Genomic DNA, 25,861 nt, shown 5'->3' on the forward strand with positions numbered 1-25,861 from the left:
GGTGTATGCAAACTTACTGATCTAGTGCATCAAACAAACCTGGTTAGGTTTGGTGGAGTCACCGTTGGCTTCGGTTTGTGCCGCAGAACAAAGCCCCTAAGGAAGGCACTTGAGGGAAGCTGGGCTGGCAGGTGGCTTTTGAAATCACCTTGCCAAGCAAGTAGAATACACATGTCCCATTAGCCAGAGACTAGAGTGCCTGGAGCAGGTGCCCATGGGACTGGAAAGAGGCCACAGTAATGTCTTTGGGGGGAGGTGGCAGATTCTCCAGAAGGCCTCCTGCACTACCCTAGGTAGACCTCATGGAATTAAGCTAAACCCTATTGAATTCAGTGTAAGACCTTTGCGGGGGTCCATTATATTAAAAATGCAGTTGTGTATGGGTTAGTGTAGGATCGCGTGTAATTTTTCTAGGAGCTGTGACTCCAACAGACCTTGGGGAAATGGTAGAATTGATTGGGATAATACGTGTGAATACGTGGGTATCCTAGGCAGTATTTGGGAGGCCTTTTGAAGGAGTCCTGAGGAGTCCTAAGTCCTGAGGAGAAAACCTCCTTGTCTACTTATTACCTGTGCCTGAAAACTCCAGATCAAATCCACCTGAACTGTACAACGGATGGACTAAATTTGTCATGTGTGTGCTGGTTCTAAGGGGAGGCTGTTCTGAACTTTGTCGGGTTTGAAGGGTTAATCATCCTGCCAGAACTCATGCTGGAGTTCGTTTTGATCTCTGGTAGGCTTATTAGCATGCGTGGAGGTTCTTTTATTGTTTTTAATGTTATCTCTGTATTGCTTTCCCTTCAAGAATAAAACATGCTTGCTTAGAAAGAGCTGTGTGGTAACTTACCACTGTTGGCAATTACTCTGTTAGTCTCTGAAGAGAAGGCAGAAGGAATCTGCTTAGGCAGCCTGGCCTTCGCTGGGGATCTCTCACAATAGGAAACCGTGCAGCCTGGAAATACTTTGGTCAGAAGGGAAATAGACACACGTCTCCACCCAAGGGAGGCAATGGCAGGGGAGCCAGAAGCCTGGTGTTGAGTGCCCTTGCTGGACCATAAAGGGAGACTACAGGTGTAGTTGCCCTCAGCCAGGACAGGCCTCAGGTCCCATCCCCAGAATCGACACTTTCTGCCCCTGCAGAAAGCCGCACTTCCCTTCACAAATCCTTGCACGCTGGTTTGACGCTGTGGTTGTACAGAGCCTAGTGCAGTAGCGTTCAAGGCCACGGCTAGGGCTCTTGGGCGTGACAGTACCACAAATAATAAAGACTAATCATTGACTTTTGCACATTAATACAAATGTGCGTGTACAAATCAAGGGCAAAACTCAGAGGCTGACTTCAAATTGTTTGGTCCATAAACTAGAATCCCTGCCAACAAGTATAGCCTTAGTGACTAGGAAACTGCAAGCGGAAATAGATTTCTCCTCTCACACGCTAGGGCTGAGAGGAGAAAGTGGGGCCGAAATCAATTCAGTGGGTGCTGCAAGCGCCCAGCTCACAGGGTCAGTTCCTTAGAACGGTGGGCTTTGGCAGGCCAGGATAGTAAACTTGGCAGGCTAGGTTAGTAAATCCTTCTCCATGATTAACCCCAAAAGAATGCAATAGTCAGCACACTGCCCCTGGGAAGAGAAACTGGTTCCCATTGGTACCGTCATTAGGACATTAAAGAAGAATGGAGATAAAAAGAGATACAAAATAGAGCACTTTATTTGCAAGATACAAATTACAAAACCATTGAAAAACCGGCATAAAATAAATACTTAGCCTAGCAGAGAGAGACACACACAGTACTGGCTTTGGGCTTTCGACTGTAAGGCACACGACCTCATTTCTTAAAAATTCACATTCCCTAGTTGCAGAAGCGCGTGTTAGTCAGGACATGCACACACAACTTGCACACACATTGGATGTCGGGCACATGCATTTTTGAGGTGAAAGCCAACTAAACATGAACATTTTACTACAAACTTAAAAAAACATATTTTGCATTTACATATATAAAAACTATCTCTTTGGCTAAGACAATTAAAATGATCATTTCCTACATTCAATATTTACAAATAATTTTGGGATTTATTTCCAAATTGCAAAATACTTCAATATACAAAAAAAACCCTCAGTCATAAAGGCAAACAAGAAATTACTTCAGGAGCGGGTCCTTTGGAAGTTAAAGGATATTTGCTCTAAAAAAGTTTCCATTGTCTTTTACCATCAATGGTATTCCAAACTGTTTGGAAGTCAGTGGGACGACCTGATCCCTGGAGACATTCCACTGTGTCTGAGCTTTTAAAAATCTTTCCCAAGATTCAGTTTTTTCCAGAATGAGGTTTTCGGAAAAGAGGATGAAACTGCAGTGGCAGATCCTCAGCAGCTGTGTCATCATAGCTCCAATGACTACAACTGAGCTGAGGGTCTGCTCTTAAGTGTTCTGACTGCCAGATGGGTCACAGACATTAAGAAGAGCTGTTATAGCATTACTGATCTTTCTAGTCACTCTCCTATAACACTCAAGAAACTTCCCTCATCCACTTGCTGTTGGCACTAGATGAAGACAAAGAATGGTATAAAAGCCATCCATATAAATAAAATGTAGCCAGAATTCACCGTTCTGGTCTAGTTCCTTTGCTCACAAATGAAAATTTTAATTGCTGAGTTTTTTAAACAGCAACAAAGAACAGCCATGGGCATCTAGATTCTAAATCAGAATGTTTTCCACAGGGGAATTCAAACAGTGCTGGGACCAACCAGGGTCTAAATTAACCCCACCATTATTTGTTTTAAAAAGCACTTAGACAGTGATCTGTTGATTTTCTCTAAACAGGGGTCTTTGGTGTGTCCCGCAGATATCTTGGAAGATCCTGAATATTTGGTCATGCTGGGTCTCATCAGCAACCGGAAGCATCGGGCCGCTGCTGTAGACCTTTCCTGCCTCGTCCACCAGCTGTCTAACCCACAGCTGCTCAACCTACAGTAGAAGGAAAGACCACCAAGATGTTTAAATAAGATGAGAACACTTAAGACATACGTCTTCCTCCAACTCACCATAACCACCACCGCCCAGACTTCACTGAACACTCTAGTGCGGGTATACGAGATAATGTCAATACCGTACAACAGGCCACAAGGAACAGAACGGTCTAACTGCACAGAAAGATGTTGATGGGTAGGGAAAACCTCTTTCAAAAGAGAAATTGGGAAAAGAGGGGAAGGATGGTCTTGTGTTTAAGGCAACTGGTCTTGGATTCAGTTCCTATGGGGCTTTGGGCAAGTCACTAACTTTTGTCTAGTTAAATTGGAAATTCTTCAGGGCAGGGAATGTCTCTTTCTATATACACAGTGCCTAGCACAATGGGGCTCTAATCTCAATTGGAAGGGGTTGCGGAGAGCCATTTAAAAGTGTGAGAGGGTGCAGTTTTTCTGCACCCTACCTGGCTCTCTTCTTCCCTTCTCAGATGCCCTGCCTCACCAGCAGCCTGACCCATAAGCCTCTACACCAACCCCTTCCAATTTTGACTTAGGGATGCATGGGATCATAGCACCACTCGGGTTTGGCCTGGCAGTCCCTCCATCATGCCAGACGGATGACTGGGCCAAATTTGAGTAAATGGTGTTGCAAACTGGCACATGGGATCACAACACCGCTTAGGTTTGGCCCAGCCAAAAACTGGTCGTGCCGTGACCCAGATGGGCCCTGCCTGCTCTGTGGCCTATGTGGACTGGAGATTATAGGCTGTACTATAATACACATCAATAACATGGAGAATATATTAGGATGTCATCAACAAAAGAAAGCAAAGATGTCTAACTTAAAGATTTGGTGGTCTTGAATTTTTTTTTATATAGTCTTTGAACAAAGCCATTCTGGGTGTAATACACTGATCTTCCTACTTGTTTCTAATTTACCACCAGAGTTTTTCCCACTCACTTCTTCCATATTCTTTGTACTGTAAGATTTTACAAGCAAACTATCCATTACTCTCAAGTTCATTCACCCCTTACACTTCCTTCTCTGCATGAAGTCCTAATCCTGCTGCTAACAACACAATCAGTTGCAGTGATTTATTTTACAGTTGCCTAGAAGGCAGGAGTGGGAGGCCAGAAAAAGGTCACCAGGCTGAGGAGTACAGTACAAAGTTAAATTATTTAGCAAATGGCTATGCAAAGCACAACAGAAAAAACAGAGAGGGAAAGGGGGAAAAAATACACTGATTTGTGCAAGCAAATACCTGTTTTATACATGCAATTGATGCACATATGTAAACAAGTTAGGCAGGGCTGGATTAATTCTCCTGTGGGCCTGGAGCTACTAGATTTTGTGGGGCCCCTGTAAACAAGTGTGTTTTCTAACTGAAAACAAAACGATCACAATTACGGCATCGAGGCTATTAATGCTATACTAAACTTGCCTTTTAATTAACAAAGTTGTTCTGTAGTTACATTTCAGTCTTAAAACATGTAGAATATAGTTAAGTTAATTCAAAATAGCTTAGTTCTTACCTTAGAACAGCTGTTATATTAGTTTCTTTCTGGGAGGGAGTTTGGGTGCAGGAGGGGGATCCAGGCTGGGGCAGAGTGTTGGGGTGCAAGCGGGGTGTGAGGTTTAGGCTTCGGCTGGGAAGCGTTTACCAAGGGCAGCTCCCGGCTGGCAGTGCAGCAGGGCTCAGGCAGGCTGCTTGTGTGCCCTGGCCCCACGCCGCTCCGGAAGTGGCCAGCTGCTGGCACGTCTCTCCGTGCCCCTGGGGGGAGGGGGACATGTCTCTGTGCGCTGCCCATGCCCACAAGCGCTGCCCCCGCAGCTCCCATTGGCTGGTTCCTGACCAATGGGAGCTGTGGAGACAGTGCTGGGGACGGGGACAGTATGCAGAGCTGCCTCTACCCCCCACCAGGGGCGCGCAGAGACGTGCCAGCAGCCAGTCGCTTCTGGGAGTGGCGTAGGGCCATGGCATGCAGGCAGCCTGCCTGAGCCCTACTGCACTGGGGTCCCCCTTAGCCCGGGGCTGCAGCCTCTAAAGCCCCCGTGTTAATCCAGCCCTGAAGTTAGGTACGCAAATTGCATGCAGCCCTATGCTTCTGAGGTTGGAAACATCTGGCTCTGAATGTTAAGAGACAGAAACCAGATAGTCTTGGGGATACATTTCTGAGTTGTAGGAGAACGAAGGGGAAGCTCAAGCAATGGCTGTTTCTCATGAATGTGCCTTACCTGCACAAGGATTAATTTACAGCGTAAAGGGACCGTGTCTGGAAACTCTTCGCCGAAGCACAGCAAGACTCTGCTCTCAGGGAAACGGCCTTGGTTGCTGTAGAACTGTTGCAGCTCTAAAAGCAGAGAAACAGATGGTCGGAAAGGATGGAAACCAACCAACTTCGGTGAGACACAAGCACACGCAGCTGCAGCAGGTGGGTTATTCACCTGCCGGGAGAACTGGGTATGCACACCTCGGCAGCAAGTGTCGTATAGAAACCCCACACACATACACACGTGCCGGGAGCACTGCATGCACACTCAGCAAAAGGTATTTAGCTTTTATCGAGAGAGAAAACCAGAGGGTGCGGGGATTAAAAATCCCAATGCAGGAAACCCTTGCTAAAGAGCTGTAGAAGCGACACTGTGCTGAGATGCAGGCTGAATTAATCTCGGATTCAACAGCCGCGGTGCCTGGCCACTCCAGTGCACCGGCTGTCCTGCTTCTGCAGCCATTTAGACTGAGACGAGTCAAGCCCCTGGGTGCAGAGCCGCTGCCTCTCGGAGTCTGGCAACGAGCACATCCCATCCCCCTGTAGCGACCCCCTCAGGAGACTGATGGAGCAGCAACTTCTCCCCGCTCTGGGGAGAAGACTGATTTGATGTAGAGCAGAGGTGCTCAACCTTCTTCTTTCTGAGCCCTCCCCCTCCCCCGCCCAACATGCTATAAAAACTCCACCGCCCACTCGTGCCACAACTGGTTTTCTGTATATAAAAGCCCGGGCTGGCCTTCAGGGGTAGCAAGCGGGACAACTGCCCAGGACCCCACACCACAGGGTGCCCTGGAAAGCTAAGTTGCTCAGGCTTTGGCTTCATCTCCACTTGGCAGGGCCCGGGCTCAGCGTGCGCTTTCTACCCTGGGCCCCATGGAGCCTAATGCCAGCCGTGCCTGGCGGACCCCCTCTTTGTGGCCCCCAGGGGGCCCTGGACCCCTGGTTGAGAATTGCTGATCTAGTGCTTTCAGGGGAGGTCTAAGAAAGGAGGAACGACTAAAGGTCCTATCTTCCCACCTCAGGGAAGTCCACAGACATTCCTTGTACCTGAGGAGAAAGAACTGGGTCCTGCATTAATATGTATTAACACAGATTCAGGATCACACACAGTGCCTTTAGGAATGTTATTTTGTAATCTTTAGATTTTTTTATAACCTATCAATTGTGCCCTCACTTGATATAAAACACTGCAGTGGGGTTTTTATACATCTCCAAACGCCACAGCTCCCAAGAGAGAAGCCACAGCGTTTGGTGGAAGGGATATTGCTGTGTTTATTTCTATAAGTGTTGGCAAGGACATATAGACTATGTGAGCACTTTGGGGCTGAACTCTACACATTCTGGGCCAGATCCTGAGCTGGCATAAATCAGCATAGCTTCTTTGACTTCAAACACAGAAAGGATGGTCCACTGGTTAGGCCACTACTATGAGACTTAAGAAACCTGGGTGGAATTCCCTGATCTGCCACAGATTTCTTGTGTGACCTTGGGCGAGTCACTTAGCTTCTTTGTGGTTCCGTTCCCTGCTGCCCCACCTTACATGGGTGCGTGGAGGATAAATATGCTAAAGATTGCAAATAACTCAAGACAAATGATCTCCTGTTCCCATCGTAAGTGCCTTCAAAACAACGGCCCTTCACTGGAGCCGATTTACACCAGCTGAGGATCTGACCCCTATCAGTACAGGAGGATGTAGACACCATCCTAAAGCAACATGGCTCTATCCATGTCAGTGCCCAGAGGACAATAAGGGGGGCAGAAAAGTCAGATGTAATGAAGAGGGTGGATCAAGAGAGGTGGGAATGTTCCACAAACCTCGGACAAACTGGTTGGTGTCGAATATTTTGACCACCTCATCCCGGTCCAGCTTGTTGGGCCTGTCCTTGTACAGCACGTTGTTTCCGCTCCAGAAGACTCTCCCCTGGCACAGCCTCTTGATGAAGATACCCTGCTTGTTGCTGTGCAGCAGCACCCCCCGTTCCAGGTGCCCGAAGAGCTTCTTGGTGATGTGCTTCTGGCGGTCATTCGGGATGGTGTCGGCGGACGGGAACTGCACATGCTCCAGGCTATCCGGGCCATACAGCTTGTCACAGTGGGCGGGCGCGTGGCTCAGGGAAATTCGGCAGCCTTCATGGTAAGAGGTAGTAGTGTGGCCAACCAGCTTCCCTCCATAATAGAAACTGATCACCATCTGTGAGTGCGCTGCAGGGAGACATGCCCACACACAGCCAATCAGAGGACGCAGCTAACCCCCTCCACTCCTTCACCCAGTGCTGCAGGAATAACCATCCCATTGCCCGGGAGAGAAAAGCTCCACTTAAGCGCTGAAGCCCTTGAAATGCTGTGTGCCCAGCTCAACAGCAGGGAATGTAAAGAGTCAGCATCACAGCTCTCTGGGGCCAGAATCAGCAGGATAGTCAAGGGCCGCTCCTGCAGCCCCGGCACGCATGAGCAGACCTCGCTCAGCAAGCGTGGTCTTTAATGGGACTACTCCTGTGAGGAAGAACTCCAGTTGTTTCCTCCCTGACCCTCTCAGACTTTCCACTGGGGACACAGATTTTCGGCACAGGGTTCCTGAACTCAGCACGCCCTCTAGCCCACAACCTTTTACCTTCCCAATCCTCCAGAGTCCCACATGTCTATCTGCAGCTGACCAGTTAGATTTACCTAAGTAGTGTGACCAGTTACCCCTTGGTTAGATTTAGGTAGAACATGCCAGCAGAACAGTTTGCAAACATGACTACACATGTCAGCGTGGTGGGCACCGATTGCACGCACCAGGATCCTTCTACCTTTTCACTGGGAACTGGAGGAGCAGATGGCTGCATACTTCAAGCAGTGGCTGCCCTGGGGCAGATTTGAACACCCTTCCTCCCCTTAAATATTTCCTCACTCCATGAGCAGCCCCATTGAAGCCAACAGCAGGATTCAGGTAAGTGCTCAGCCACGGGAGTAACAGGTTTATAAACTGCCCCTTGGAAACTCCCCACCCACTCCAGATTCCATTATCCAGGGAACAATCATCCTGGAACAGCCTTCATCCAAGTGGACTGCGCTGCTCCTGCCTTTAGTGAAGCAAACGTAAAGGAGTCTGAGACCAGGACAGCCATTTTATGCTGCCACATAGGTGTGCAGGAGGGCATCCCCTGTGGCCTTGGGATCCTTCTACCAGCAAACTCTCTGTCCTTAAGGGTGTCTGTCAGACTTGGTCCCTTGTTAGCTAACTATATTGCCCTGTGTGTGCATCTGCCACCTCAGCTGAAACTTGCCCTTTCACTCATGCTACTGTTTGTTATCTAAACAACCTGCTAGGTCTCCAAACAAATGCCTGTACCGATGCAGAGCAGATTTGCCGTGGGTAAGCAATATGCACAGCGGATTTGCAACCAAGAGCCCAGTTCTTGCTGTGGCTGGTAGAGATAGCAAAGGAGGCTTAATGTCACCTTTACACTCCTCTTCCCCAATCCTGGTGGCACCCAGGGGCTGGTTTGGTCCTCAGCACAAGTCAGACTAGCCTCAAGGTGCCACCTATGGGCTGCTGTGCTGGCCAGATCACCGAAGCATGGAGTGCTCTGGCCACAGTCGTTCCAGCTTTTGGCATATCTTCAACACCCGGGAAGGGCTGGAAGGACTGGCACAGAGCCGGGGCTATGGTAGCCTCATGCCACCTGGGGACTTCCCAACGCCCAGGGAATCCCCAGCTGGCTCTTTAAGTCAACTTTACGTGTTGTTGGAGCAGTGCAAAGGCATCATCTTATTGGGCAGGATCTGGCCTCCTCCCTGGTGCATGAATCTCTGCTACTGCTTAGAAGCTTTAATGCCTTTGCCTGGGTGCTGAGAATGCATCCGATGAAGTGAGCTGTAGCTCACGAAAGCTTATGCTCAAATAAATTGGTTAGTCCCTAAGGTACCACAAGTCCTCCTTTTCTTTTTGAGAATGGAACAGCGGCTTATGAAGTCAGAGTGTTTCTGAGCAATTGAGCCCTAAGCTGCCATTTTCGGTGGCTCTGCCATTTTTGATGATTATTTTCTCTGTGTGCGCATGAACAGGGCCACAACGGCAGCGAAGCCAGGCACCAGCTGGGAGTGTCACATGAGAGGTAGCTTACACCATACTGACTGAGGGCACAGCATGTAACTAAGCAAGGAAGCATGCAGTGGAATGGGATTTCTGGTACCTGAATGCAGCTGTTCATAGCTGGAGTACCCATTCATCAGGGGCACAGCTGCTGCGGGAAAAGAAATAAAGTTATATTTGTGTGCCAAGTTTTGAAACAAGCACCTGGATCTCTGGTAAAATCCAGTGACCCGGCCACCCGCTCGTTCCACCCAGGTGCTGTTTCCTCTCAACCCCTAAATTCTTCCTCTCGACATCGTCCTGATCCCTCCATGGTTTCATGAGAAAAGAAAATCCTGCAAGGAGGCTTGCCCACATCAGGGGTTCCACTTCCCCAGCCAGATGAGCAGCGACAGAACTGAGATTCCCAACATGGGATCCAGAACGGTGCTGCCATGTATGGGGAATTTACTTGACAATGTACCACTTTAGAGCCAACCTGTCGCTTTAAGCCCGTTGGGCCTGCAGCTGTCGTCCTTACCATTCCCAATGGAATCAATGGGAGTTTTGCCAGAGCAAGGACTACCATCTAACTAAGGTCAGCCACTGCCAATGCGATGATGACACGAACCTTATATTTTAGATCTGGGGCTTCTGAATATATGTAGAGTCAGACGTAACCCCCTGAGCAACTACAAAACATTGACAGTCATGACATGTGCCATTGCAAAGATAATTTTTCCTGTACTTACAGCAAGATTTAAATTCGAGGTATGATGATATTTTAGGCATTCTTTATAAACTTGTTCCTCAAACAAAAAAATCCTCCACAAGCATCAAACATAGAGGCAGCTATTCAGAGATCACCAAAATTAGTCTTTGCTATCCTGGTTGTGTCCTTGAGGGATTACCCAATCAAACTAGACACTCTGTTCTATAAATCCTGGATACGTTGTTGGTGTCTTACCAGGGCTAGGTTGCTGCATCCACCAGTCTGGTATTGGAGGGTTTCTACAATTCTCCTGAGGTGGGGAAGGGCTTCTCTTTATTATACCAAGGTAATCGTCTACACCAGGGGACTGAGGAAGACAGAAAAGCCATTACATCATCCAGGCAACAAAACCGAGATTAAGCAGTTTTGCAGTTTCAAGCAATCAATCAATATGGTATGGAAACAAGCCATTATCTAAATTGCTCACTGGCCCCTGAACAGGAATAGTAAAAACAAACATAGTAGGGCAGCAGGGATACTGTGACATAGGTGAACTCTTCGGCTTTGTGACTGGTTAGGAGGAGGGGGCCTTGGATTTCATAGGGACGCTGAGAGCAGAATTTACCCCAACAATTTTGCATCACAATGAAGGGAGACAAGAGCTGCAAAAGTCTGACCCGCTGGTGAAACTCTTATGGAGCTGTATGCAAACGTGAGATGCATTGATATGACAAGCAAACTGTGCACTGTGTTACATGAATGAATGTAACGAACATATCTGTAAAACATGCAGATTTGTTCTTCTTGCCCCAGTGATATCAAAATCTAGGTCCCGCGGTGGTATGGTTTTATCATTAGAAAAATGCAATACACAATTTCATGGAGAAACTTTACCATCTAGCCCTTCCAACCAAAGAGAGATCACTTCTCTATAGCAGTTAGTTACCTCTTTTATTAGGTCATCTATCGCAGAAGGACTGCAGTCCATCTCAGTGGCTTCATTCAAGCTCCCTCCATTAGCAACACCTGCTTTGCCTGGAAAGAAATACAAGAATTCAATGCTCAACGCATCACACCATGTGCAGCGATCTAACAAGGAACCAGACCATAAAACATGCAAGAGAAGGCCATGGGATGAGGGTGACTTGCTTTAGGGACATAAAGAAAAGGAGTACTTGTGGCACCTTAGAAACTAACCAATTTATTTGAGCATGAGCTTTCGTGAGCTACAGCTCACTTCATCTGATGCATACCATGGAAACTGCAGTAGACATTATATACACACAGAGACCATGAAACAATACCCCCTCCCACCCCACTGTCCTGCTGGTAATAGCTTATCTAAAGTGATCATCAAGTTGGGACATGTTTACCATTGTTAAAATAAAGAAACCTAGAATCCTTCATGGGATCTTACCTCTCACTGCCATGTATGGGGAATTCACTTGACAATGTACCACTTTAGAGCCAACCTGTCACTTTACAACTGTGCAACCCCATTGGCCCTGCAGCTGTAGTCCTTTCCATTCCCATTGAAATCAATGGTAGTTTTTCCAGAGCAAGGACTGCAAGATTGAGCCCAACGGATTGCATGGGTGTGAATAAGATTAAATCCAGAAAACAGCCACAGTTCTGCTGCAGCTGGGAACAATTTAACCTTCACTGGCAAATTTTCTTCCCTGCCAAAGCACAGCTCTGCATTGTTGGGGGGAAATGGATGCCATTTGCATAATGCTTGTAACAAGTGAACAGAAATATAAAACCTTCTGCGTGAATGAAGTTTACAGAGACCAAAATGCTAAAGGTAGACTTCCTGACAACCAGATTTTGCATGCTTAAAAAAAAGAAAAGCACAAACAAAACCACAAATAAAAATAAACTTAGCACAGCTACCACCAGACCGGACATCACAGCAACAAATGTTCTCTGCTGAACCCCTGTTACTATAATCGCCGCTTTTACTGTTGGGCAATGCGAGGGAGTTATTCTATTTCCTCAGCATCTGTACAGATTAAAGCAGCTGTACCTTTAGGTTAGAAGGGGGCAACAGGACTGAATGTAAGGCCAAAACCACAACTAAAACCTTCACCAGGACAGACTTCAGGACTGATTCTGATCTCAGCCCAGACTTACCCCGGAAGGACTCCATTGACTTTAGTGGAGTCACTCTGTGTTTATACTGGTGTAAGTGGGAACAGGATCAGACCTTCTGAGCCAGACTGCCATGGAGTATTGTCAGCTAATGTCAGACAGCACGCTCTGTTGTTTGGTTTTTTACTTGGCGGGAATAGCCTCTCATACTCAAACAGCTGTGGGATGAGGCCCTGGGGAGGAGGGTGAATTCCAAACTTTCCACATGGAGTTTTCCCCAGATCCTTCCAGCGGGGGCTGAGGAGTGTTTGCTCTCCTCCCGCCAGGAAGAAGAGACAAGATCTTGATGGCATGGGCTTCCAGTGGCTCTCCACATGCAGGTCCTGTGCATCTGAAGTGGCCTTGGGGCCCTTGTCCCTCGCCTGCCAGGCCTTTCCTTGCTAAAAGGCACCCCAGAATCCTCCCTGAAAAGGTTCCACAGTCCATGTGGCTACAGTAAAGTGAAGGCAGTTTACAGCTACATTAATTTTCCCCAGGTGGCTTTGAGGAAGAAAGGATGCATGACCCGCTGGCCTCTCCTTCCCCAACCCCTTGATCTCCCATATCTGCCCTCTGCCTGCCCCTCCTCAGCCATGGATCCCTGCCCCACAGCTCTAGGGAAGAGTGGGACAGTGCTGACTCCCCCCTTCCCCACCCATTCCATGACCAAGGCAGCTCCCTGGGCAATGATCTAGGGGGTACAACCTGACCCAGTGGAATCACCTAGATTCACACTGGCACAAGTGAAGGTGGAATATGGCCCGGGAAATGCAGCTCGGTATCTGAATGCATGTCAGAACTGGCATAAGTCCACTTCTGTTTTTCCCTTTGCTTTAATAACCAGACACAATCTCTCTTCTCCTATAAATCCCTCAGATGTTCAATGCTCAGGAGGCAGGTGGCTATGGAACAAGTCACTTAGTTTATCAGGACACTTACATTTCTGCTCTTCCTCTGGGACAATCCTGTACACTTTGTAAGGCTCCGAGATGTCCAGCTGGGACCTGTCAGTCACCTCCTCGAAGTCCGGGCTCTTGTTCAGAGCACAGCGTAGCCTCGTTTTCCAAGTGGCTGGCTCGGCTTTGTCACCTTCTTTAAATTTCCCTTTGAAAACTGCCCAAGCCTAAAACAAAAGAGAAGTGCCACAGAGCTGAAGAACCAGCTTTACAACTAGAGCTTCGTTTTATGGGGTTTATTTCATTTTTCAGGGTTTATTTTTAGCAATTTTTGAATTTTATGCATTTTCCAAAAAAATCCAGGGGATTTGGGGCTCTCTCTGTGTATACAGCAATGAGTAATCTCTTGGGAATATTCCCGAGTGGTGCTTTAATGTAGTACCATTTCAAACAGCACTATATTCAAGCACACTAGGGAGTCTTTAGTGAGCACCAGCAGGGTCTACACAGACTAATTAATGCACAGCACGTTAGAGCACTTTAGAAACCACAGCCCCATAGTCCGTATTGCAGCTCTGTGTAGACAAACCCGTAGATCCAAGTAACCATTTTTGGTGTTTATTGGCTAAACGCCTATTTCATTGTCGTCTGATTGGTTAAAGGCTAAAATCAGAAGCCCAGTTTATAACTTCAGGGCCAAATCTCACATTTGTTCCTCAAGGCCGTTTCCTAATGTCCTCACTCAGGGAAACTCCTAGTGACTTCCACCGCAGATCTAACCACCTCTCCTAGGTACTTGCCTGGCCACTGTCACTGCAGTGTCTGAGCTCCTCATAATCGTCACTGGATTTATTCTCAGTTACAGCACTGCTGTTAGGCAGAGAAGGGCTGTTATCCCATTCTCACTGATGGGAAACTGAGGGGCAGAGTTACACTTCTTGGATAACCCTGAGCAAGTACATCAGAGGTGGGAATTGAAGCCTCATCTCTTAGGTCAGGGCCCTAACTACTGTACTATCCTTCACACTGACTTACAAAGTGCCTGATTCTCCAGGGCACTGCAGCTTCTGCAGTTATCATTTAAACCCATGCAAAATGCTTCCCATTCAGAGTTCTCCATTCATTTCATCCCAGGAATAGTGTTTTACAGTCACTTTGCCCAGGTGGAAATGACCACTCAAGGCACAGGGCACGGGAGAATCCGGCCCACAATATCAGTGCACTGGAAAGTCAGAGCTTACAAAGAGGAAGCTGCAATAGGTTTCGATCAAGTTTTCAAAAAACACAACAAAAAACCTCTTGTCCCAAAATCTGAAAAGCCGAGAGGGGAGACTATTGCATGCAAATAGCCTGTATAGGGTCACCATATCCCTAACGTGAAATTCTTTTCTTTCCAGAATTTTGCACAAATTGTGACTTACACAATTTGCCACGGTCCAAAATTAGCCTTGTAATTACCCTCATCGTGATGGACAGGTGAGTGAGAGATGTGGGGAGAGTCTTAAGCTTTGCACACTCTTCTTTTCATTAGTGCGTCCCAGCTCTAAACTAGTCTAAACAATCTTCTGTGTGCTTAATACTCTTGCCCATGGAAGGTCTGATTTCCAAAAAATACATTTACAATTAACACAACTGTGCTCAGCTCAGGCATAATAGCAATAATTGGGTTTTTTTTAAAATTGCTTTTGCATAGCAGATGCACAATGGTGCATTCATTCTTGGAAATCACATCCACAGTATTAAGTGCTTTTAAAAAGCTATCACTCAAGGCTGGCATGATTTTCATTGCAGGGGAGGCAGCGTTGCTCAGTTGATACAGCACAAAAGTGGGACTCAGGAGACCTGATTTCTATTCTCTGCTTGCCACTGGCCTGCTGGGTGACTTTAGACAAGTCACTTCCCTGCTCCGTGTCTCGGTTTCTGCATCTGTGCAATGGGGATAATAATACTGACTTCCTTTGTAAAGCGTTTTGAGATCTACTGACAAAAAGATCTATGTAAGGGCTAGGTATTTTTATTATTACAGGCTACTGAAAATTAATATTTAGGGACATTTGAAAAAGCTTATCAACATGGTGTCTCGCAATATAATGTGCACATAGTGATTTGGAAAACCATATTAATTTAGCAGGCTTGATCCCTTTGGAGCAGTTTTGGTGTGCCATAAAAATACTTCTTTAGGCTCTGATCCCGCAGCGACTTGACTGGAATAAATGGGACCTTTCGCAGTGAATAAAGCTGTGCATATGAATAAGCGTTGGCAGAATGGGGGCTGTAGCCCCGTTTATAAATAAATGTCTATGGCAACTATGCATAATAAAAACCAGACAAAGACCAGTTAGTACCACCAATATATTCCATATTCAATATCTTAGCCTTTTAAACTCAGAGCCATAAACTCCTGAAAAGTTGGAGACGCTAACTCCCTGGGTCAAACTCTGCACCTTACACCTGTGCAGCCTCAATGCAGCCAACAGGGCTCCGGCGGTATGGCTGAGCCAGATTTAGCCTACTCCCATAGTCATGTCGGGACCCAGATAGCTGTAGCTCATTTCATCTCTGTACAGAAGCAGATCTTTGCAAAAGTCAATTTTCCATCAAAAAATGTTAGACCAGCCCTATCAACAACTGCTGTGGGTGCTCAGCACCTTTAGGAAGAGGTAGGGGACGTATTATTAATGCCCAAATTGACTTTAATTTAAAGGAGGATTGCAGTGCTAGGCAATTCTCACTGGGGGAAAAAAAAAAAAAAAATCATGCAAGCATGGAAAGCTGTTACATTGCCAAAAATAGGAGCAGGCTGAGCACTTTCTGCAGTCAGTGGGAGACAAGGGCGCTCGGCAACTCTCCAGAGGCAGCCAGCAGCCTAGAGCACCAGAGCATCAAGGGCAGGGGCAGGGCTGCTCAGCAGGAAGGGGATGGGCCCAATGTGTTTGCAATGAAAGAGAAAGTCACGGTGCATGAGCATGTTAAGAAAAGAAATGTACCATCTCTCCTACCTTGAATATAGAAGCATCCACCTCCTGGTTGTAATCCTGTTTCCCGGCATGTTTCCACGGGATGCGGAACATGCTTTTCTCTTCGTTCTCCCAGATCAGGCCCGGGTACATCCCACTATCGATCTGTTCAATCAGCCACTGCCTGAGCCGCCTCCCACCGTTCCTGTCACACATCCTGGAAGGGAAATTCGCAGGGTCCATTAAATGCCTGCCACCTACAGGAATCAAGTGCCACACTTCAAGGCGTTCTGCTGACCCATACACAGACATCAGGAGTCAGCAACCGTTGGGGGGGGGGGTTGTTACATGACACACCATGGGCCAGGGCTGTCTTCATTGTGTACGTCTGGTACATGGTCAGCACTTAACGGACAATATACAGTGATATCAAAATGTCCTAATTATTGTGTACACATAACCAAGGCCAAAACTATTAAATGCCCCCAATACTCTGTGACAGCCCATTATAAATTACTATTAATAGCAATAATTTGCACTTATATAGTAACTACCATTCAAGGATCTCAAAGCTCACTATTATTACCCCCATTTTACAAATAAAGAAACTGAGGCACGGAGAGGGGATAAGTGATTTGCCCCAGGCCACAATGGGAGTGCGTATCAGGACTAGAACCAAGAAATCCCCAGCTCTCACCACTAGACCATGCCACCTACTATTCACACTGTGGATTGAAACTTGGTTTCAAGGCTCTTTGGGACAAGAACTATCTTTTTGTTCTGGGTTTGTACAGCGCCTAGCACAATGGAGTCCTGGTCCAGGGCAGAGCTCCTAAGTGCTGCCATAATATACCTAATGGATAAGGAAAAGAGCACAATTTAGATGTAAAGAACCAAATTCTGCTTTCAGTTACACTGGTGTAAATATACAGTGACTCCACTGGTTTCAGTGGAGAGAGACTATTTAATAGCCAAGAGCAGAATCTGGTCTAAAGTTGCTTGAAATGCAGTCTGTAGGGCCCACATGCATCTGTTTGTAAAGTCGGGAGGGGAGGATCCAAAGAAATGAATAAAACAGATATTCCATAGAACTAGCATTTTTAGGCAGAGCCTCTGTGACTCAGATGTGTCCAACACTTTCATAGAACTGTCCCTCTTGGAAAATTGCAGGCAGTACAGGAAGCTTAGAGCTTTCCTCCCCAACTCCTCTGTCCCCGCTCCCAAACGCTTCTTCACATAATATGCACGTTGCAGCAGATCTTGACAAACGCCATCAAAAGACTGCTTTGTATTGTACAAAATCATCTTCTCTGTAATTCAGGTGCCAGTCACAAGAACAACAGCTGGAAATCCCCCCGATAGCTGGAAAGATGCTCAGCCCTTAACTAAACATTTGTCTTGCCAACATTTCAGTGCTATAGACTATTTCCCCATGTTATTTTTGATGAGAAAAATTCCTCAGACTGCTGGATGCCTGCCTAATAGCAGGCTAATAGAGATGATGAAAGCTATCCAATTATCAGATTGAAACTCCCAGGAGCACTACTGAAAAGAAGCCTCATTTGAATCAGTGTAGCCAGAGTAACAAGAAACAAAAAACCACACTGTATTAGTCAGTTCCCTTGAATTATTACAATTTCTTCCCTCGGCCTTTTCCACTGAGGGCCAGAACCTGAGCTGGTGTAAGTTGATGCAATTCCACTGACTTCAATGGAGCGACGTCTACTTTCACCAGCTGAAGATCTTACCAATTACATGATGTGTTCATTGCATACAGAACTAGGGACTACGGGGCCTGATACTGCTGTCACTTATACCACTGAAGCTCCAGAGATGTTAGAGGAGTTATTCCTGCTCTTCACTGGTGAGAGGGGAGAATGAAATCCATTGAGTTTGCATTGAGGTCTATTTAGTAAGTTGATATGCTTTAATGGTCAGCATTTCTTGGCTTACTATATCCCTGCCCTTGCTCCTCACACAGACTCCATTACCTCTCGCTGGTACTTGGGCTGAGCAAGGAACGCAGGACTGAGCCATAAGCACATATACAAATGAACTAAAGTAAAATGCAGTTAGCATTTCAGAGAATCATCTAATTATAGTGCATTCAGCATCACTATAGTTAGAAATGGAGAATTTCCCCTAATCACTGGGCCTCTCATTATAGCTCAGCAGTTTTAATATACATCATGCTGAAAGAGACAGAGTTCTCTGCCTCAGTGTAATTTTATTCCATTTTGGCTGTAAGTCAGTTTGGCTATGTTTTAGGGCCCAATCCTTAGACAATAAACCCCGTTGATTTCAATGCGATAACTCATGTGACCAAGTCCTCCAGGATCAGTGTCTTTGTTGCATGAGAATAAGTGTGTAAATTATTTGAATTTCCAAAGCTGTTTTTGCACATGCTGGTAACAATTAAGAAAAGTGTTTTTACAGAAAACAAAATGGGGGGGGAGGAGTATTCTTTTAAACAATTAAGCAAGCAGGTCATTGACATGCTGGTAGCAGGCACAATTTGAAAAGCACCTATATGCACATACCAAACTAAGTTTAACAAGAATTGTGTTCCATAGTAGCCCATACCTGAAGTCAATGGGGATTGTGTGGGTCTATCCCAGGGAAAATCTGTTCACACATTATGCATATATAACCTACATTGCAAACATGGATTTCAATTGGGTTTTGTGGACCAAGCTCAAGAGGTTCCTCTGAGTGACAGATTATTCCATTGGCCAAATCCTCACACTCAGGACACCAGGCAAAAATTCAGGTAATAGATTCAGAGCCATGACAAGGTCAATGGAAGAGTGGTCCTAATTCTACAACTGTATGCTAAGGACCTGCACACCTAAGGAATCACAATATTCCAACCGGTGTTAGAAAGTATGTTCAAAGGACCTAAAAGGATGGGTTAGGGAATGGATCACCCAAACCAAGGTTTGCACTGGCTGGCTGGTTCTTTTTGATGATGTCACTTTGTGCAACAACTCCCAGTGGTGGGAGGCCCCAGGGACTTCATTGCTGCAAATAAATATGTAAAGCGAATAATCCCAAGATTTAGTCTAACTTCCCCCACCCACCCTGCTTCCTGATTTCAACCACTCATTTCTTCCAGTTGTTGAAAAGTGGTTTTATCCCTGTCTGACACCAATTAGCATCGCATTTTCTTTTCCAAGGGGAGCCGCAGATCAGGATTTAGAGATTCCTATGCTACCACCAGCATTTTCCTCCCTGGCCTCCACACCAGAGATGGGAGCAGCCTGAATAGCAGCACAAGGGCTCAAACAACTGATTAGTTTTCAGTGTCTCTTCCTCTTTTAGAAATGGCATTTTTTCACCCCTCTCCCGTTTCCTTTTCTGCAGCAGGTCCTTAACAGTTTAATCATTAGGAAGTCCATGGCAAAGTCCAAGACCACCTAAATTATGATTTGTTGGCTCATTCCTCTGAAAGAGGATCCACGGTAACATTAAAGACAAACCATGTAAACAATCAAAAAGATCGTATGTACTCACTTCTCTTCTGTCTCTGAATTACTCAGTGATATTTAGGCAAATTCTTCTATTTGAGAATAAACTGTTAATGCTTCAAATTGTCTTTTGTAACTTTTTAATAGGGACCAATGGCACTTACTTGACAAGGTGCATTTTGGGGCCATTGCTGAACTCAGGCCAAATTACTTTGGGCCTAATTAAACTAATGTTAACTGTCCAATTTAACCAATGCCATCAGGGAAATACTCAGTTAAAGGTAACAACTCTTCTCTAATTCATCTGATTGTCCATAAATGCTGTCCTTCATGTTAGTCCAGATTCCCTGACACCTTGGCTTGGCTTCCACACCATGCAAAGCATGCAAACCCTGAATGACTGATATTTTGGGTTTATATGATGCAACAGTTAGATGGAGTTTAACAGAACTGGGCTGGTGGCAAGCTGATTGGAGATCCCTTACAAAACGTAGGGACAATGGAGCTAGTTAAAGACTGAGTGCACACATGACATAGGAATGACTTTGCCTTTTGTACATTTAGCCCAATCTTTTAATATTACTCTGTCTTTATTACCCCAAAGCCAAAAAGTGGCCACCATACCGATTGCTTAAATAAGAAGAGATCAGCTCCATTCAATAATATGATTTGGGGGCAAGAGATAACAACAGGGCTCTGTCGCACTGCTTGCTCACTATTCATTCTGTCCAGATTCCTATGAAGGTTAGCCAGAGTTTTGTCTAATTAGAGGGTGTGCTGAATAGACCCCATAAGCTGTGTCTAGCCTAGAAGTTCCTATTCCTATTTTGTGCTCAGCTGGGATTCATAATAGTACAGTTAAAACAAGAAGACTTTATTGTACTGTTTAGGGAACAGGAGACAATAAGATAGGGATCAAAAGAACATAAGCCTGGCCATAGTGGGTCAGACCAATGGTCCATCTAGCTCAGTATCCTGTCTGCCGACAGAGGCCAGTGCCAGATGCTTCAGAGGGAATAAAGAGAACAGGGTCAATTATCAAGTGATCCATCCCCAGTCATCCAGTCCCAGCTTCTGACAGTCAGAGGTTTAGGGACACCCAGAGCATGGGCCTGTGTCCCTGACCACCTTGACCTATAGCCAGTGACTGAGCCCATCACTAGGCAGAATCACAGGATATTGCACATCCCTCCAAAGCATTTTCAAAGAACCAGTTACCCTCACAGCTTGTGTGTATTGTGCCCGATGAACTTTTCTTTTCTTTTTAAGCAGAGACCTAAGGTGGGAGTTTGGAATTTTGGAAGGGGGGGGGAAACTTTCCAAGCTCCCAGCTTCTCCATTGTTTCATGAAACCGCTCAAGAGGTAATACTGCTGGTGTCATTTTTGTTGGGGTCTTGTTTCAAGTTGAGAGAGATCTTTACATATGTTGCTTTTCCTCCAGCCTGTACCTTACTATACTGGCTATGGGCAAAACCTTTTACCTTGCCTTTGCAAACTAGCAAATGCTCTCCCAGACACCAGTTGGAGTGTGTTTCACCAGGTGCAGTCCAGATTACATTATTTAAATATAAAAGAGAACAAAAATGGAAAATATCTGTAATTATCCCTCTCCATAGCATCAACGAGGAATCACTGATTTATTTCTTGTCAACAGAGCAGGTAATTGTTTTTAATCAATTAGGGTCCTGGGACATGCGCTGCACTCCACATTCTTAAGCGTCATTTCTGATTCCTGCCTGGAGCGAGCTCCATGCTTTCATTTAAAGTTAGGTCAAAATGCATTAGCATGGACGGAGGGAGCCCAGCGCTGGCCGGCGTGAGGCAGAAACGTGCCACCTCCAAAGTTCAAATCTCACCTGCAAAAAGGAAGCTGAGGTTGCAAAGAAATAAAAAGCTCCTCAAATCAATGCCAAAGCGGGCCACGTTACATTTGCAAATGCAAACGTTAGTCAATGGTTTTACAAAGAAGAGGCAAGGCTTAGCAAACACCACCTGGGCTCTGCCCGGCCCACCTATCAACAACCCTGCCGGCTGCAGAATGCTCTGCTCGGAGGAGGAAGGGGTGAGATGCAAATACCTGTCAGCAGTCTGCAGAATCGGCTTGCGCCCCGGTGCTCACCCAGATGTGCCCAGCGGCTGCGCGCAGCTGGTTCGCTCTGCGCACAGCGCTCGCAGGCCAGAGAGCGTAAGCGAAAGCAGGCACTCCCCCGCCCCTTCCTCGCATTTATTAAAAAGCAGGGGGAGGGTCTGCTGTATCCCGCCTCCCCCGGGGCTTGCAGCCAATGGACAGCGGCGGAAAGCCTCCGGCTGGCCAATGGGAATAGGACAAAATTGAGCGCTTTCTTCTAAGCCCTTTCTTTTCCGAGAAATCAGGCTGCGCTGGGGGCGCAAAGGGGGTCTCGATGTTGGAGCCTCCTCTCCTGGGTCAACGTTCCATCCCCCCCGGGGCTCGCCCGGGTCAACGTTCCATCCCCCCGGGGGCTCGCCCGGGTCAACGTTCCATCCCCCCGGGGGCTCGCCCGTGGCCCATTTCTCGGCCACATGTAGCGCAGGGCTGCCGGGCCGCAGCGAGCATGCTCCTAACCTCCCTTCTTTCCCATCAGGATCCCTGGCTGCTTGGCAGGGATCTCAGCCTGGCTTTCGTTCCCCGGGGGTGTCGTTTGCAAAGGCTGCATGAGGTGGACAGGCAGGGAGCCAGCGACTGGGGGCGTTTTCTGAAACTCTGCTCAGTGTGAGGGGGGCAGAGCTCGAAGAGGGGATTTCTCGTCGAAACTCAAGCTTTGCTGGAAGGCTGCCCCCGCTTTGCAGCGTGGCTGGGAATTTCCTGGAGCGTGTCCCAGACACCTTGTGTCTTGGGAGAGTGACTCTGTAGAGCTCCGGGCAGCAGGGTGGCTCTCCAGCGCAGCTCTCTCTCTGCCGCTAAATTACAGCTCAGTTGCACGGTTAACTCACTCAGCACCTCACATTTGCTGATTCCAGTGCAAGCAATGAGATGGGAAAGGTGGGATACCCAGAGCCATCACCCAGGCGGCAGGTTACCATGTAGGAAGAGAAATGAGACTGTCAATGGAGTGATCTAATAACACAGATATTTGTTCTGTGTAGTTGCAGCAGCGCTGGGACAATTTTAGAGTGCAACAGTATCCCAAGAGAAAGGATCGGAAACTCCACGGGGTGACGTTTAAAACTCAAGCAAGACAAAGCACAGATGGACATTCTGTAGCAAGTGACCCTGCATTGACTGGAAAATGGACTTCACATGACCCAACACCTCCTTAATTTCCGATTTATGGGCACTATTAAAATACTAAAGTTGCTGTAGCTGATGAAAGCTCATGCTCAAATAAATTGGTTAGTCTCTAAGGTGCCACAAGTCCTCCTTTTCTTTTTGTGGATACAGACTAACACGGCTGCTACTCTGAAACCTAGCATTTCTTGGGGAATTCTGAAGCTGTAGAACCTCTAGGGCATTGATTATAATCAGTGGACATATAAGGCACCTATCTTGGATATCTTTTCACCAGCTTTATTGTCTTTCCTATAGTTATTGCACTACTGGCACAAAGAAAATGTAATTCAAAGAGATCATCAGCATGTAAATAAATGTATGCACTATGTGTAAAATAGCTGTACACCAATGGGTGGATAATGTATGCAGCTAACTCTGGAGGTGTAGCCTACTATTAATGGATACGTTGGAAACATTGGAATTGCTTGCTGGTTATACAGTAGAAAGAAAAAAAGCACTGATTTTGTAAAACCAAGATTCACTAGAGCCAGTTTCTTTTACATAAGCTGGAGAGTCTAAAACTGATACTCAGACTTCAGAGGTTCAGGAGCCGAATTAGTGATCAACATTACCCAAAAAAGCCACAGTAGAGTGAATTCATTGTTAGTGCAAGTTGATAACTTAATTGGTTAATAATGTAATAAAAGCATCCTGATTAGTTAATAACTTAGATTGGTTAATAATTAAATTACATAGTGTTTTAATATCATGTGCCACAAAGAGCCCCAGGAGGCACATTAATGAGCCACTTGCAGCTCCCAGTCTGAGTATCACTGTTCTATAACATTTAGGGATTAAGGATCCGATTCTACAAAGTACAATTTTGATTAAAATCCCTAGAAGGTGAGGGTACTCAGCACTGCACGGGATAAGGCCAGCCCATATCTGAAAAGGATTCTCAGGAGTAAGATGACCTGAAATGCACACCTATGATTTATGATTTGGAAAAATAAATTAAGCAGGGGAAATGTCATTTTGTGACTGTTTTGCCAGTGTTTTTTACTTTGGTCTCCATTCCACCTGTAGATCTGAACAGAAAATTCTTTATCAAACTGAATAGTGCCTTTCCATGTTTTATCTGGAATAGAAATGTGCCAAGATATTCCCCAAGTAGATTAGTTGTGATAACAGAGACAAGAGGACTTCTGCTTTCTGATGATTTTAGACATTTGTTTTTAGGGCTGCCAAATTAAATACAGAGAGATAAGATGGGTGATGTAATATCTTTGATTGGACCAACTTCTGTTGGTGAGAGAGACAAACTTTCGAGCCACACAGAGATCTTCATAAAGTCTGGGAAAGGCACTCCCAGCATCACAGCACAATGCGAGGTGGAACAGATTGTTTAGCATAGGTAGTGAGCACATATTGTAAGGGACCATTCAAGGTAGAAAGAAAAGGAGGACTTGTGGCACCTTAGAGACTAACCAATTTATTAGAGCATAAGCTTTCGTGAGCTACAGCTCACTTCATCGGATGTATACAGTGGAAAATATAGTGGGGAGATTTTATATATACAGAGAACATGAAACAATGGGTGTTGTTCTCTGTGTATATAAAATCTCCCCACTATATTTTCCACTGTATGCATCCAATGAAGTGAGCTGTAGCTCACGAAAGCTTATGCTCTAATAAATTTGTTAGTCTCTAAGGTGCCACAAGTACTCCTTTTCTTTTTACGGATACAGACTAACACGGCTGCTACTCTGAAACCATTCAAGGTAGATTTCAGAGTAACAGCCGATGAAGTGAGCTGTAGCTCACGAAAGCTTATGCTCAAATAAATTGGTTAGTCTCTAAGGTGCCATAAGTATTCCATTCAAGGTAGAGTGGCTCATTAACACCTCTGCAATCATAGGACAAAAAGAGGGGGGGCCTACACACCGCGTACAGATTATATACATGCTTTTTAGAAGAAGAAATATGTGTACATCTCACTGTGGCTAACACTGAGAGATGACATTGCTATCCGCAAGGGGAGTGTATGGAACTATACACATAAACAATATAATAAAAATTAGGACCTAGGTTACAGAAACACTGTTTTAATTTATGACCTAAATCGCAACCCTAATCTTTAAAGTATTTTTTAAATACCCACACTTGAAGCATGATCCGTATCCTCTGGGATATTTGGGTAATAACTATAAAAATATTAGGGGTCAAATGCAACTATGTGGATTGTTATTAATGTAGTGGGAAATCATATGTTCATTTGGCACCTGATCCTGCAAACACATACTCACAAATAGTCCCTTTGACTTCCTTGGAAGATGAGATGTTCAACAACTTGGACAAGAGGCAAACACCATCACTCAGGATTGGGCCCTTGGGCTGTATATACTTTGCAAACGTAAGAGTATAAATATACATTTCTTTTTCCAAAAAAAGCAACAACATTTTGTTACCTTGTAAAATGAGCTTTGTTGTGCCAAATCTATCTGTCCATCTATCCCACGTCCAACACAGACTGTGAACCTCTGGAATGATGACAAAATCCAATCCCGCTGTATGCCGGAGGAATTCCATTGAAGCCAGTGGCCTATTTCTGTTGTCATGATCTCATGCACACCCATGGAAATCAGAAGTGACTCCTCTGAAGTCAATGGGGTTACATATATAACAAACCTATGTAAGTGAGATCAGAAAGAGGCCCGAAGGAGTTGCACTGATTCACATTAAGTCTGAATTTGGGCCCAAAGCATTAGTGAGCCATATGAACAGATTGCCATTCAAATCATCCCTAAGCAATAGAGATCTTTCATAGATCACTGTACATTTTTCTTAATAATAACAGAACTTTGTTGTTATTATTTGCATGACAGTGGCATCTAGGAGTCCCAGACCCATTGTACTAGCTGCTCTACAAACATAGACTAAAAGACAGTCCTCGCCCCAAAGACCTTACAATGACAATCTAAACAAGAAGACAAACAGAAATAGACCCACAATTAAATTCTGCTCTCACACTGCTGTAGATCAGGAGTAACTCCACCAAACTCAATGGAATTACACAAGCACAAAACCCAGAATAAGCAAGATCAGAATCAGGCACTTTATACCATAGTGGTGACCTGATTGAGGCAGTAATAAGTGAAAGGTGATTCTAGAAAGAA

At 45.7% G+C, this 25,861-nt stretch overlaps 1 protein-coding gene across 2 annotated transcripts; it reads right to left on the bottom strand.

Annotated features, from left to right (window-relative positions):
• Positions 1-1,690: 1,690 nt before the first annotated feature.
• On the bottom strand, positions 1,691-21,672 carry IRF8 (interferon regulatory factor 8). 2 transcript variants are annotated; one of them, XM_048816901.2, is made up of 9 exons: positions 21,534-21,672; positions 16,031-16,205; positions 13,075-13,258; positions 10,952-11,040; positions 10,261-10,372; positions 9,415-9,462; positions 7,052-7,438; positions 5,202-5,317; positions 1,691-2,966 (listed from the first exon to the last, which is right to left on the bottom strand). In XM_048816901.2, exons 2-9 carry the CDS (start codon positions 16,202-16,204, stop codon positions 2,790-2,792), a joined length of 1,287 nt encoding a protein of 428 aa, XP_048672858.1. In that variant the 5' UTR covers position 16,205; positions 21,534-21,672; the 3' UTR covers positions 1,691-2,789. The 2 variants fall into 2 exon arrangements, with proteins under 2 accessions (XP_048672858.1, XP_048672856.1); XM_048816899.2 differs by having other exon boundaries at positions 9,415-9,465.
• Positions 21,673-25,861: the final 4,189 nt, after the last annotated feature.

This window comes from Caretta caretta, chromosome 12 (genome assembly GCF_965140235.1).
Source record: "Caretta caretta isolate rCarCar2 chromosome 12, rCarCar1.hap1, whole genome shotgun sequence".
NCBI classification, from domain to species: domain Eukaryota; kingdom Metazoa; phylum Chordata; order Testudines; family Cheloniidae; genus Caretta; species Caretta caretta.

Excerpts from the sequence above, each read along its gene's own strand:
- IRF8 (XM_048816899.2), bottom strand. The coding sequence starts at position 16,204 with ATGTGTGACAGGAACGGTGGGAGGCGGCTCAGGCAGTGGCTGATTGAA. Across the intron at positions 11,041-13,074 it reads CCCAGAGGAAGAGCAGAAAT|GCAAAGCAGGTGTTGCTAAT; the intron begins GTAAGTGTCCTG and ends ATTTCTTTCCAG. Across the intron at positions 10,373-10,951 it reads TAGATGACCTAATAAAAGAG|TCCCCTGGTGTAGACGATTA; the intron begins GTAACTAACTGC and ends TGTCTTCCTCAG.